This window comes from Wyeomyia smithii, chromosome 3, assembly GCF_029784165.1.
Source record: "Wyeomyia smithii strain HCP4-BCI-WySm-NY-G18 chromosome 3, ASM2978416v1, whole genome shotgun sequence".
In the NCBI taxonomy this organism is placed as follows: domain Eukaryota; kingdom Metazoa; phylum Arthropoda; class Insecta; order Diptera; family Culicidae; genus Wyeomyia; species Wyeomyia smithii.
The window spans coordinates 44,811,398-44,825,290 of record NC_073696.1 but is presented as its reverse complement, the minus strand read 5'-3'; the positions used below and the strand labels follow the sequence as shown (position 1 = coordinate 44,825,290).

The 13,893-nt window shown below is 38.7% G+C and overlaps 5 protein-coding genes across 10 annotated transcripts; 3 read left to right on the top strand and 2 right to left on the bottom strand.

The window, feature by feature from the left end:
* Positions 1-222: 222 nt before the first annotated feature.
* LOC129730085 (solute carrier family 12 member 9) lies at positions 223-4,953 on the top strand. Of its 5 annotated transcripts, none has more exons than XM_055689117.1 (9): positions 549-690; positions 764-864; positions 1,067-1,409; positions 1,470-1,604; positions 1,664-3,287; positions 3,342-3,719; positions 3,799-3,898; positions 4,045-4,175; positions 4,231-4,953. In XM_055689117.1, exons 3-9 carry the CDS (start codon positions 1,118-1,120, stop codon positions 4,427-4,429), a joined length of 2,859 nt encoding a protein of 952 aa, XP_055545092.1. In that variant the 5' UTR covers positions 549-690; positions 764-864; positions 1,067-1,117; the 3' UTR covers positions 4,430-4,953. The 5 variants fall into 5 exon arrangements, with proteins under 5 accessions (XP_055545094.1, XP_055545091.1, XP_055545090.1 ...); XM_055689118.1 differs by having other exon boundaries at positions 577-690; positions 737-864; XM_055689119.1 differs by lacking the exon at positions 764-864 and having other exon boundaries at positions 223-561; positions 3,802-3,898.
* Positions 4,941-5,753, bottom strand: LOC129730089 (zinc finger matrin-type protein 5). Its single transcript, XM_055689123.1, has 3 exons — positions 5,491-5,753; positions 5,271-5,408; positions 4,941-5,213 (listed from the first exon to the last, which is right to left on the bottom strand). The coding sequence occupies exons 1-3, from the start codon at positions 5,615-5,617 to the stop codon at positions 4,969-4,971; spliced, it is 510 nt and encodes a 169-aa protein (XP_055545098.1). The 5' UTR covers positions 5,618-5,753; the 3' UTR covers positions 4,941-4,968.
* Positions 5,754-5,778: 25 nt separating this feature from the next.
* LOC129730087 (exosome complex component RRP40) lies at positions 5,779-6,704 on the top strand. The gene has a single exon (XM_055689120.1). It carries the CDS (start codon positions 5,906-5,908, stop codon positions 6,617-6,619), a length of 714 nt encoding a protein of 237 aa, XP_055545095.1. The 5' UTR covers positions 5,779-5,905; the 3' UTR covers positions 6,620-6,704.
* Position 6,705: 1 nt separating this feature from the next.
* On the bottom strand, positions 6,706-7,788 carry LOC129730088 (protein tantalus). The gene is made up of 2 exons (XM_055689122.1): positions 7,550-7,788; positions 6,706-7,488 (listed from the first exon to the last, which is right to left on the bottom strand). The coding sequence occupies exons 1-2, from the start codon at positions 7,615-7,617 to the stop codon at positions 6,876-6,878; spliced, it is 681 nt and encodes a 226-aa protein (XP_055545097.1). The 5' UTR covers positions 7,618-7,788; the 3' UTR covers positions 6,706-6,875.
* Positions 7,789-9,858: 2,070 nt separating this feature from the next.
* LOC129729983 (protein mitoshell) lies at positions 9,859-13,747 on the top strand. Of its 2 annotated transcripts, none has more exons than XM_055688917.1 (7): positions 9,859-10,119; positions 10,175-10,294; positions 10,358-10,523; positions 10,585-10,731; positions 11,177-12,341; positions 12,715-12,858; positions 12,913-13,747. In XM_055688917.1, the coding sequence occupies exons 1-7, from the start codon at positions 10,068-10,070 to the stop codon at positions 13,093-13,095; spliced, it is 1,977 nt and encodes a 658-aa protein (XP_055544892.1). In that variant the 5' UTR covers positions 9,859-10,067; the 3' UTR covers positions 13,096-13,747. The 2 variants fall into 2 exon arrangements, with proteins under 2 accessions (XP_055544892.1, XP_055544891.1); XM_055688916.1 differs by having other exon boundaries at positions 10,576-10,731.
* The last annotated feature ends 146 nt before the right edge of the window (positions 13,748-13,893 follow it).

Below are 13,893 nucleotides of genomic sequence, written 5' to 3'. Positions count from 1 at the left end.
GACCTTGATGTATAATATACCAAATGATAATCTTACACCCATGACTTATACATATGCACTGTATACTGTGTAAGTGCCAAATGGAAAGCAATAATAATGCTAATAAAATACGTGCATTAAAAATATCGAAATATTTCTGTGCCGTTCCGTTTCGTTATTCAATGTGACGGAAACTGTGCATTGACCTTATCTGTCATCTGATTTTGCGTGTTCTTATTACTTTTTTCCTCATTTCCTTCGTCACTGTTATTCGTATACGTCTACAACTGAGCCGAAAAGTTTGTTTTGCTGTCGTTACAGTGTATTGGATGATTGACTCTTATTGGATGTGCCTCGCTATAGCGGAGTAACAGTTTGGATTCTATCGGCTATGTGCATTATGTGTCATCTCTCATTTTAGCAAAAAAGCTGAAGATTCAATCAATAAGTGTTGGTGTTTTGCTTACACCTTTTGTGATAAGTGTTTCCTAATTATGTTTTGTTTCAAAGTCGTTAAAATTTTTGATAATTGAAGATTCCATTACGTTTAGTTAGTAGAAAGTATAATTTATCAAGGCGATTGTAAGTAGTTACATTTAATGAACAATAGTTCTAAGTTACCTCGGCTTTGTCAGCTGTATACTTTTGAATATCCCTTGAGGTAGTGACAATGGTAACTAAACTGCTACATTTGGATTGCGATTGACAACTGTAATGTAAAAAGTGCCGAATAGCACCACCCACATATTCATTTTAGCTCTTTATGCTGTAATCGTTACAATAGATCCGTAACTTAGCAGAGGAAATGCTGTCAGATGATGATACCGTTTGTGAAAGTTTCATCCCACAAATGTGCCCTCATTTCTCCGCCATAAATCCACGAAGGTTGCTTTTCGTTCCATGCGAACTCGTATTCTGATCTGTTTTCTGAGTCATTATTTCCTCTTATCCCACACACCCACCAAGTTGTTGAAGTTTAAACTCACACAATTGAATTTTAATGTTTTAGGTTGTCTGTTTAGTGAAACATAATTGATCAGCTGGCTGAAGTGATGGAGGTAGTGTTATAACGATTCTCTTATTACAGGCTTCATCTGTACCAGCTTGAACTGGAAAGGATATAGGAACTGTCGGGAAAATGCTGGCCACCAATAATACCCGAAGCACCAACAATGACCCGGTAGAATCCTCGGAATCGTTACCTATCACGGGACCAACCGGAAATGGCAGTTCATCGCGAATAATTCGCCAGTTCGGCAGTTTATTTCAATCGACAACTTCTGGTGCCGCTAGTGATCCTGCAGGATATGTTGAGTTTGGAAGCATAAACGACACGGAAGCAAATGCTGGTCGCACACTTGGTACTTTCGCAGGGGTTTTCTGTCCGGTTGCGCTGTCGATGTTTAGTGCGTTGGTGTTTATTCGAGTCGGTACGATCGTTGTTATCGTTTTCTGCTGCGGCGGTGTCTAATCGCTTTCTTTATGTGCAGGTTTTATCGTCGGTAATGCTGGTCTGTATGTTACGCTGCTACAATTTGTGATAGCCTATGTAATTTTATTGTTCACTGTTTCCTCGGTGTGCGCTATATCAACCAATGGAGCTGTCGAGGGTGGTGGCGTTTATTGTAAGTAAAAGTGGAAGACATTGCTTATTCTTAGAATGATGTTTTTTTTGTTTTTCAAGTTATGATCAGCCGTACCTTAGGGCTTGAGTTTGGCGGATCAATTGGAACGCTCTTTTTCCTGGCAAATGTAGTTGGCTGCGGATTAGCTATTTCAGGCTGTGCTGAAGGTATCATACAGAACTTTGGACCGTCCGAAGGACACGATGTTGGCTCGATACCGGATGGTCGCTGGTGGCGCTTTTTATACTGCACTATGATCAATACGTTGATGTTACTTGTCGTTCTTATCGGAGCGGAAATGTTCGCCAAGACATCCATGATGATTCTTGGAGTGGTAGTAGTTTGTCTACTGTCAACGTACGTGAGTTTCCTGGCAAAAGGACCAATAGAGGTGGCGATTCCGGTGGAAAATGATTTGGTACAGAATGCTACGTTTAGAGTGTTTGGAGCCTACACTGGGCTGAATATGACAACATTGAAAGAGAACTTATATAGTCACTATGGACAAGATTACACCTCCAATGGAAATACTGTCAATTTTGCAGTTGTGTTCGGTGTGTTGTTTTCAGGAGTAACTGGAATTATGGCAGGTGCCAATATGTCTGGTGAACTAAAGAACCCTTCACGAAGCATTCCAGCAGGAACATTATCAGCTGTTTTGTTCACATTTCTATGTTACATTGGACTATCGGTATTGATGGCACTAACGACATCCCAATTTCTACTGCAAAATAATTTCCTCTTCCTCGGTCCAGTCAACTTATGGCCTACATTCGTGACAATTGGAATCTTAACGGCCACTTTCTCTACTGGATTAAGCAATCTGATTGGTTCGAGTAGAGTATTGGAAGCTCTCGCAAAAGATAAGGTTTTCGGATCACTATTGGACTTTGTCGTTCGTGGAACATACAAGAGCAATCCAATAGCAGCTGTCATCGGCAGTTGGGTTCTTGTGGAGGCAATTCTTTTGATAGGATCCTTGAACACAATTGCACAAATCAATTCCGTTTTGTTCATGTTAGCTTACCTGGCTACAAACTTGGCCTGTTTGGGAATCGAAATAACCGGAGCTCCAAACTTTCGACCTACCTATAAATATTTCACTTGGCACACGGCCTTCATCGGATTGGTTGGAACCGCAGTAATGATGTTCGTGATAAATCCCATTTATGCTTCCTCAAGCGTGATTCTTTGTTTGTTGCTGGTTATTGCCTTACATTTGTTTTCTCCGGCGTCACAGGGTGCTCAATGGGGATCAATTTCGCAAGCACTTATGTTCCACCAGGTCCGAAAATATTTGCTAATGCTGGACTCACGTAAAGACCACGTTAAATTTTGGCGGCCACAAATGCTATTGCTTGTATCTAGCCCACGATCCTGCTGCCCGTTGATTCACTTTGTGAATGACATGAAGAAAGGTGGACTATACGTTATTGGCCACGTGAAAGTAGGTGAATTTTCGGAAAACGATTCTTCCAATGATCCCACGATTGAAGAGTACACACAATGGCTATCGCTAATTGATCACATGAAAGTTAAAGCGTTCGTTGAGTTGACACTGTCGCGAAGTGTGAGGGAGGGTATTCAACATCTCATCCGAATCTCCGGCATGGGTGCGATGAAACCAAATACGATCATATTGGGATTCTACGATGAGGAATTGTCGAAAGATTTCTTTGAGCAGTAAGGTTTTCTTGTTTTTGTCGTTTGATAAAAAACTAATTTGTTTATTTACAGTGAAAACTCTCCTTACAAAACAGGCGAGTTTGACGGAAATGGTATAAAGGTGTTCCCTTACCGCCACAATGGCGAACAAAAACAGTTGCTGGCAACGGATTATGTTCAGATAATAGATGACGTTCTGAGGATGAAAAAGAACATCTGCCTTTGTCGACACTTTCACAGGTTGGATAAGCAGCTGATCGCTAAGAGTAATCATATCCGCTACATCGATGTTTGGCCAGTTAATTTGTTCGAGCCGAAAAATGAAGATCCGTTCGATGTGGTATCGTTGTTTATGATGCAACTGGCTTGCATAATTAACATGCTACCGGTGTGGAAAAAACTGGAGCTGAGAGTGTTCTTGTGTGAATCAGAAACTCCGACGGAGTCGAGGTAATTAATTTTTTTTTCGTTTTCAAAACGTTTACATCAACGAAGTTTCATGTGTTTATTTCTATCTATAATAAAATAGCAGCACTTTCCAATTGAACAGTACATCAATAGAACGTCCAGCGGAGTATAGATTGGGACAATTGCTGAAATCTTTGAGAATATCAGCCTCGATACATCAGGTGGGTTTTGTCGATATAATTGTAGTTCTTTATAAGCAAGTTCCGTTTCTAAATGATATTGCAGTTTTTTAATTTTCGTAACGAAAAACTATAGGCTGTATAAATTAATGATTTTTTCTCTTATGTGAACAAAACATTTTATGCAGATTTCGGAGTGGAATAAAGATATGGATTTTCCTCGCCATCGCAACATTTTAAAGCAGTTCACTAGCAGAAGTGATAATAATCAAGCGATGACGGAAGAAAATATTAATCGCTCTAAACTATACATGCAAAGGTAGGTATGCTGGAACCAAAATCCAAAGAATCGTCTACAGTAGATACCTTTCCAGGATCAACCAAACAATAAGAGATAAATCGAATGCAACGGCTGTTACCTTCATGTATCTTCCCGCACCACCTAAACTATCCACGATGGACTATAAGGAAAAATCTCACCACTATCTGGATCTATTGACCGAACTAACGTATGATTTGCCACCGACGATACTGGTTCACGGAATAAATGCTGTGACATCTACTACATTATAAGATAAACCACTAACTCATGTAGAGAGTATTAGCTAAGAATTGCGTGCTGTGCATGTGAAACCCGATCAAAAAAGGAGAAATGTCTAATCGGCTAGCCAACTCTGTAGATTCGTTTCAACAACTTCCAGTGCATTCATGCAAAAGAACACGTGTGCTATTTAACCTTAATTATTTTACCAAATAGCACTACTCCTCCTAAGCAATATTCACGCAAAGCATTTTTACTATTTATTACACTTTGTTTGCTTCGAATTTAACAACTGTTTTAATAGTTTTAGAGGCATTATTGTTCAATACGGTAATTCCAACAAACACTAAAACCACCCCTGTTAAAGAACATGAACAACAGAAATTAGTTCGTAGCATTAAATTAAGCTATTCCAACTTTACGATTGTGATGAACCGATTAGAAAATGCAAACTATACCACTTATTGGACGTACTAAGAAACGAACAAAATACATATTTAAGATGGCATAGATGGAACTGATTATAAATGAAATATATAGATGTCTATTCTATTTAGCTGGCATTTTTTATTCAACCCCAACTCGAGAATTGATTGAGTTTGATGCAAGTGGGATCTATTGCTCGTAGCGAAGGTGGCAAGTCGCTCTCTGTCTGTGGCTCTGGATCGAACCAGAACGATTCAATCTCGTTTGTTGTCGATACCGTTGTCTTCGTCTGCCTGTTGGCAACGAACTTTTTCACAATAGTATCAGCTGCGGCAAGTCGGGCGATTATATCAGAATTACGTTTCAACTTTTGATCGTGATTTAGTTGAGCTGTAACGGAAATTTTTTTCTTAGTGTTGGAATAAAATCTACATGTTTTTAAATCACCTTGTTCGCGGAGTTTCCTCAGCTCATCAGGGCGGTAATGGTTGAAGTGACATATTGCCCCAAAGGAACATTCCTGCGACGATTGCAGTGTTCGACAAGGCTTTTTCGAAAGCGATTCTTTTAGGATCTGGTTTGGATCTACAATAATATAAATAAAGAAAAAAAGTGACTTATAAACTTATCCGTTAACTGAATAGAGAATAAGTCATGCCATACCTACCCTTTAGACTTTCAAAGTAAGCCGCTTTAATCCGAATGTGTGTTATTCCTTCCTTGTGCTTTTTGACAATGCTGGGATCACGCTGAATGTGTACTCCACAATAATCACAGTAGTATTTCTTCCCCATAATAATGATTTACTTGTTTCAATAAAGAAACACTTTTTTTCTGAATAGAAATTTTGTAGTAGGAAGTGTCTATCTAATGTTTAATGAATTATATACAGCGGTACTTGATATCGACAATCACAAACTTGGCGTCAAATTATTACGAAAAAAAGTATCGATATATCGATACTTTAGTGCAATCGCGAATCCTTCAAAAAGTTCAAAACAGTACAGATTTTTGTATCATTATGCTTTTGTTTACCACGTTCTTTTATTTTGTAAACATCTGCTTTTTACTGGAGTTGTAACATGATAGCGTTGGTAGATCAGCCGGTTCTACCCGGGTTTCTCGTCGAAGAAGCAATACAGATTGCAAAATCAAACAAAAAAGTCATCCTAGGACCAGGTCTCCAGCAGGGCAACAATGATTTGGTGGTGGTGTGCAAAAGTGGAGTACTGCGGAAAAAAGTTCCAAACACGTTCTGGGTCGATTGCTATCAAAAGCGCTATGTGCCCAACCGAGGTGAAATCGTTATAGGAATTGTAACCCAAAAGGCCGGAGATATATTTCGAGTTGACATAGGAGCTAGTGAACCGGCATCACTGTCCTATATGGCTTTCGAAGGAGCTACGAAGAAAAATCGACCGGATGTCAACGTGGGAGACTCTATCTGTGCACGTCTGCTGATTGCCAACCGCGATTTGGAACCAGAACTAATCTGCGTAGATTCTCACGGCAAAAAGGGCAAACTGGGTGTTCTCAGCGAGGGATTTGTCTTTAGTTGTAGTATCAATTTAGTGCGAAAAATTTTAAATCCTGCATGTCCCTTCCTGGATCTTCTTGCTAAAGAAATTGCTTTCGAAATGGCGGCTGGAATGAACGGTAGAATTTGGATTAAAGCAAAAACGCTTAAAGAAACGATAGCTGTAGGAAACGCTGTCTTGGCTGTAGAGTACAAGTCACATGAGGAATTAAAAGAGCTATGTGATGATATCGGGAGTTACGCATCTGGTTTTTCATAAATAAACAAAAATTCCTATTTTAAGAAAATATTAAGGTGAGAAATAAAAACAATGATGAAGCGATTCTTTGCAAGTAACAGCAAAACTTTCGTTGTATAAAAACTTAGAATTTATTTAACTAATCATACATTTCCGTACATGGTTAACCGGGGATGGCTTAAATGTTAAACGATACGCAGAAATTCAGTTAGATTTGTAAGTCTAGTTTGTTCTAGTGGAGATGTTCATGTACACTTTAGGGTTAATAAGCTCATCATCACACGGTATGATTCAGTTTGAGATCACCGATTGTTTCTTCTTCATCATCGCCATCATTATTCAACGATTTCAATCGCTCCAGAAAAGTGTCCATCGTCATCTTCTGCAACTTAGGACCACCACCCAGCAGCTTTCGAACACGGCTCTTTCTAGCTTTCATGGTAGTTTTGTTTATGTTGCATCCGTCTGAACAGTTTAGGCTACGCCGAACCTTGCGCAGCCCGAAAAACTTTTCCTTCGCAACGGATGGAGAGCCTTCTTCGAAAATAGTCTCAAGATTGGTTGGCTTCAGATCAACTCGTTTGCTGTTGATCATATAATAATTACGGATCTCGTTGTCTGATGCATTTAGATTGATCGATAATTTAGATGGTTTTGTAATAGTTCTTCGTTTAATTTTGTGCAGTTTACTGTCAATCGACTTTGAACGGAGTGATCTTCGCCGCTGAACACGATTGTTTGGAGATGACTTGCACCCAGGTGAGTCTTCATCCTCATCATCGGTGGCATTATCTTCTGATTCCTGGCGACTATCGTTTTGATTCTCATTCAATGTGAGATTTTGCTCGAGGGCTGCCATTATCAATGGTAAGTCTTTATCGAAGTTAATGCTAGAATAAGGAAATGAAATTTTTCAACAAACCGGTTCATAGGATACGTACTGATACTTACTTAAAAACGTTCGACTGCTCGGTGTTGTTTTCTATACTGGCTAAAAACTGTGATGAAACTTTGTCCATTTAGCTAACTGGTGCGGCCAGATCTCATAAAATAAACTAAATCACAACAAATTTCATTATACTATTAAGATATTTTCTAAAATTCGAAGATTTTATCCGAAACGCAACGAAACTGTATCAAACAAAACAAACAGAAACAGTATTTTTAGTGAAACCAAGGTCATGTAATGTGTTGCGGTGCGGCGGTATCAGCGCGTTGGTGTTCAAAAAAGTATGAAGTAATGCGTAATGCATAAACAAACGCATAAACTTGACAGTGTGTCGTTTTCGTTTTTGCAGTGTACCTACACCGCTACACCGATGGTGTTACTGTCATTTTATGTTACGCACGGAAACTGTTCCTTTTTGGGTTTCGTGCTACACTGCAATTATGCATTTCTGGACTATTCACATCTAGGACAGGACGTGACAAGAGAAACCAAAAATCACCCAAAGTTCTGTCAAAGATAAAGGTCGATTTCATTTAGCGCACTGTTAAATTTTATTATTAAGCCTGTATTACACTCTTTGTCTAATGGTCAAATATTTGACCTTCTGACATAATGGTCAAATTTATTTGACATCATGGTTGTTGTTTGCCCCATGTTTAAATTGTAGAGTGACAAACAATTATCTTTGACCAAATTTTTATCTGTCAAAAAGTGACAAATATTTGACGCTTGGTCAAAGAGTGTATTAGAGCCTTGAAGGCCCGAATACACACACAGGGTAATAATGCCTTCTCCATACAAATAAGAAGGCGTATTCGCGCCTTTCGTTGGAACGCCTTTCAACCTGAACCTTCTAGCTGTGCCTTCCAGTGAAGAAGGTAGTCGTTCGCCGCCTTCGGCTGCGTACTTGACTGCCTTCCGTGTAGACGCATCGTGCCTTCCACACGGTCTTGTGTCGCCTTCTTTTGGCGAAGGCGCTTGCAACGCCGTGTTGTATCATTTTCCGCCTGCTGGTAATTCTAGAAGACGACAAGAAGGGTAGCATGCGGCGGAGTTCGAGACGGCGTGATTGTGCCTCCCGTGTAGACGAGTGGAAGGTGGTAGATGCTAGAAGGCACATTAGAAGGTTTCAAGAAGGTACTGACAATTTTTGTCAGGAAGGCGTCACGCCGTGTGTGTGTTCGGGCCTTTAGTACGGTTGGCCGTGCTGCGAAAACTATCGATATTTTTTGTTTAAACTTTCTGCTTACCAAGTGAATGAGCAGACTTTGGTTCAATAATTTTTCGAAACTTTTTTATACACTAGACTGTGTAATGTCTATAAAAATCAACATTCGAAATATTAATCATGTTTTTGAAACTACGTATGATGAACAATAGCAGATTCATTTCCGATTTCAATCCGAAATGAGTTGAAATTATGACTAGAACAAATTAATTAAACATATATCTTTAAATCAATTGAAGATTTAAAGAGCTACACTCAGGCCCGAATTTGAGGGGAGGCAAAGGGGCAAATGCCACGGGCCTCTCGATTTAAGGGGCCCCCTAGTCCTGGGGCGACCTTTTTTTTGCTCGTCACCTTCCAGAACGTCACCTCTAAATGTTTTAAGAAAAGAGGGCCTCACAAACAAATTTGCCCCGGGCTTAAATCTGGCCCTGGCTGCACTCAAAATATTTTCATATTTATCCTGTAAATCTTATTCAGTAGTCATATGCATTTCATGTGAGTTTCACGTAGAATTTAATTACCGGTAAAGTAAAAACATTTGATTGTCTGATAGGTTCTACGTTTTATTCAGCGAAGCGTTACTTTGCGCGTGTCAAACATGTAAAATTGCGTTACGTGGGGTAGGTGGGTATTGAAAATTGCCTAATTCCGCGTTATGTAATATTTGAATGGTTCCTAAGGTGAAAAATATTTTGAGTGTATCCGTGTAAATCCGAAACATTCCATAATCGATCTTGTCGCCTTTAACCGACAGAAACCAAGGTATATTTTATAAAACTCGAACCGATTTTTTATTGGGTTGGACCTTGGGTGGATTAAGTAAATAAGAATTGAAAAAAAAACAGGAAAAATATTGAATAATCGAATGATGTGGTTATTGGAAAAATCAAAATTGATATTCTTATATGAACTGTTAAATTTCGATTCGATTACAATTTCGCATGTTTCACATCAATACTGTATATTACCTAACGGCATCAGTTTTTCAACGACAGCTGAATAAATATTATCCACAAGATTCACTCGCCGTTCATTAGGGGTGCAGAAATAAAAGCGAAATCGTAGCAACCATGTGGTGAGGTTTTAAATTTCTTCCGCCATAACAGCTGACGGTTTTGAAATCGAACAGCTGATAAAGCGGCACACCGCCTGTTCACAGTCTTTTATAGTCCTTGAAACTAAAAAGAAGAACCTTGGCAATTTAAAAGACAAGCATTGAGTATTAGAATAGAACAGAATTCGTAATAATTCGGAAATTGCAGAATTCCAGACCAAGGCTACATATCGTGATGACGGAAGAAAGTTTCAACAAAGCTCCTGGATCAGAATTCTCCAAAATAAGTAAGTGAATTCTAATGGCATAGAAGGTACATTATGTAACTATTTTTTCTACAAGGATCAACGATAGTTACTATGGGCAACGCAAAGGTGACCGCCACGACTTCTGCTCTGACACCGATGATTCCAGATCGTTTGTTAAGCTCGTCGGTTACTCCTGGACTTACCATTAATCAAGGTGATTGATTTTGAATAGCCATTTTATGCATGATTGATAGCTTATCGGTTTTGATTCAAGCAGATGTGCCTTACACTATTCTACAATATGGTCATCTGCTACCTGCCTTAGTTCAACCAGGGTTTTCAATATTCCATCCTCCACCACCTCCAATGCCGATGACCATTCCTATTTTTTATCAACCAGTCAACGGAGCAGTTTCGCAACCACAAGCGTTCGACGGCAATATGTCGGTTTTTAGTATTTTTGTAATCTGTAAATGATTAATTTATCTTTTTAAGGTTCTGTAGATATATGCCCCAGCTTTCCAATAGTAATGAAAACTTTGGCCCAAAGATCAATGGAAATAGAAAGCTTGGGAAGGCTAGTCTAAGTAAAATCAAGACAAAAGAATTTGGATGCGATGTTCGACGGTCGGAAGGGCTTAGCAGTGTCAGGTTAGTATTTTTTTAATTGAAAATCTCAACAATATAAAGCCTGTAGTACACTCTTTGACCAAGCGTCAAATATTTGTCACTTTTTGACAGATAAAAATTTAGTCAAAGATAATTATTTGTCACTCTCCAATTTTAACATGGGGCAAACACGGGCAAACAACAACCATGATGTCAACTAAATTTGACCATTATGTCAGAAGGTCAAATATTTGACCATTAGACAAAGAGTGTACTACAGGCTTAAAGCTTACTAAACCTATGAGGCCATCTCAGTGTATCTCTATGAGAATGAAGTTTTAACCTTATGAGAAATAATATTCCGTTGGAAATTCACACAGTCATTAACTACATTATGAAATAGTTTCATGTTTTCCAATAATTAAATTTTACTTCATATATGTATATTTTAAATATGTTTTACTAACACGTTTGTGATTTTTACTAGTGACAGTTCGTTCAGCCCGATTGCGTCAACGCAGATTTCATCTGACGGCTTTGCAGGAACAGGTATTATGCTGAATCAGGACAAACTGATAACTCTGACCGAGATGGCGATGCAAGGATGTGAATTGGCGGAGCAATTGGCAAATAATCATCAAAAGCGTCCTTGTTTTAAAAAAATCGATAGTCTTTGTGCTCGAATGAAGCAGGATTTGATTCGACCGGATAGTGTATTGGCCAACATAAACTCACAGGGTATGGCTTGGGCAGTCAAGGATTTTATTTTCGTATTTACACGGATTATAAATGCCTGGATTATAATTAAGGGATATGTCTATAACACACCAGAAGGATTGGAGCGTGTCCAGAAAGTTTTAAGTCCAGATTTTTTGGACCACTTTCTTAAATGGCAAGATTCAACTATTGATTTCGTTGATAGTTTGATAAAGTCTTTTACTAGTTTAGACGAAACGGTGCAAAATCAACGGACCAGTAGTGTTCAAAAGGAAGCAAATATGAAGGGTAATTCAATGCGTCAGATGAAAGCTAACGAAGATAAGGAACGAGGACTACACGAGTTATATGAATATTTAAAGGACATAATACCCAATCTAGCGGAAAATAAAGCTTCCTCTTCTTCAGACAACGCTAGCAGCAGTGATCTTTCAGATCGTAGCAGTGTTATTTACGACAATGCTAAAAGTTACCTAGTTCCAGTTGTTAATGATTCAGAACAGACGCAGATGAAGCACAACGAGCACGGAACTTATTTCAAAACAGGTATTTACGAACCGGTCAAGAAACCTCCCGGGCTTGGTTCTAATCACGTCCCCTGCTCGTTGAAAACTACCTTGCCCACAACGGAAGCAAATTCAGTTCCATTCGTTACATCTACACCAAAAATTTTGAAAAACCCAATATCACACAACCGACCTGACCTTCTTGGATCCATTTGCGGCTATGATACTGACACCAATGTGCAATCAAACGACCATCAGTTATCGGATATTACTTTAGCTTCGCAATTACAAATGGATTTTTTCAATGATGCCATCATTCGTCAAAGTTTTGACGGCGAAACGGTCGCCAAAATCCATTTTTTACTACAGAAAGTTTTTGGAATAAATGAATCCAAGTATTTTTTGATTGCGCAGTTTACCAAGAACTATGTGAGTACTGAATATTTAAACTGCATATTGCGTAACGTTTGTACCTTTCGGTTGTATGACGTCATTGGTTGACCTCTTTAGTAGCATGCTTTCATCTCTATTTCTCACCTGGAAATGCATTGTCTTTCGAGGTTTGTTGTGCGCTTTTTCGATGAGGCATGCGCTGCTATGTTGTGAGCACACAAGGTTCATTTATTTTACTTTTATATCAGGCCTTTCCACTTGTGGCGGTGGCAAGTTTCACCATGTCTCTTACCTAGAAGAATTTATGAGCAGTACTGCTGAAAAAGAGAGCAATCATTGATATCTGAATCTGAACGTATTGTAAGCTTACGCTCCTTTACATATAACAAAGGGTTCATCTTTTTTGCAGTTTGCGGATTTTCACGCTATTAATCCAAATTTCATCGACTTGCGCGCGATTATATCAAAAGCGCAAATTGGTGGCTATCGAAATATCCATGAGATAGTTCACGACTTACGGCAGATAGTTCAGGCGGCACGTCGGTATCTTGAAGTAAGTTAGCAATATTCATTCTTTGTAAAAAATAATATGCCTTTTTTCTTATAGCAAAAGACTCATTCTCTCCTTAAAGAAACAACCGAAGAATTTGAACGCAATTTGGAAGATATTTTGAGTGATAAAATTTTCGATTGTTATGATTTCAATTGTCCTCCGGGATCGACATCGCCAGCTACCACTACGGGTAGCAACAGTAGCTGCAGTGCAACCGTTTGTTCCGGCGAGTTTTGAGGCTCAAACCTTAAAGCTTATTCAAGTTGTATTGTAGCAGATTTTAATTACCAATGCAAGTCTGTTTAGATCAATTTTAACCTTCAGCGATGTGATATATGTGGCAAAAGTCGATAATCTGTAAATTAGGTTTAAATTCACTGTAATTTGTTCAGGAACGAAAAGTAACAATTAGCAACTAAAGCAACGCGGAAAGTGTCGATCACCGGCTATTGTCCAAGTTGTCAAAATTAAAGTTAAATATTCAGCCGTTGTCGTGCAGTAGCATAACAGTACAAATTGCTGTGGTATAGTGAATTCTGAGTTTCGCTAGTTCCAACCAGAAAACCTGAATTGAGGTGCTAGCTACGACAGTTTGAAAATTTTAAAGTCACGACAACCAAGCACGAATTACTAAAGCAAAGTTTTAAAGAGTTGGAAAAGTGGATAAATTTTATGTATTGAAAATTATTATGATCTGGCTTCTTAAAAGCATTTACTCGAAAAATTTTCATACGAAATTTGTACATATAAGTATTGCAGTCATATCGTAATGCCTGCAGCGTTGTAATAATATGTTATAAATTATCTAATATTGAATAGAAATGTTAGAACATTGGTCTTTATATTGTTTCGCGTGAATAGAGAAAACATGAATAAAAAAAATGTGTAATATTAAATGGGAACTACAAATTTTTGGTACTGAACGGTGAACCACGTCAAAATTGCAGACAACAAGAAAATGAAAAATCAGTGCAGGCTGGTTTGGCTTGGGTTCAACCGATCTGAGTCGGCAAGCAGAGTTGGACTGGAGGTGTT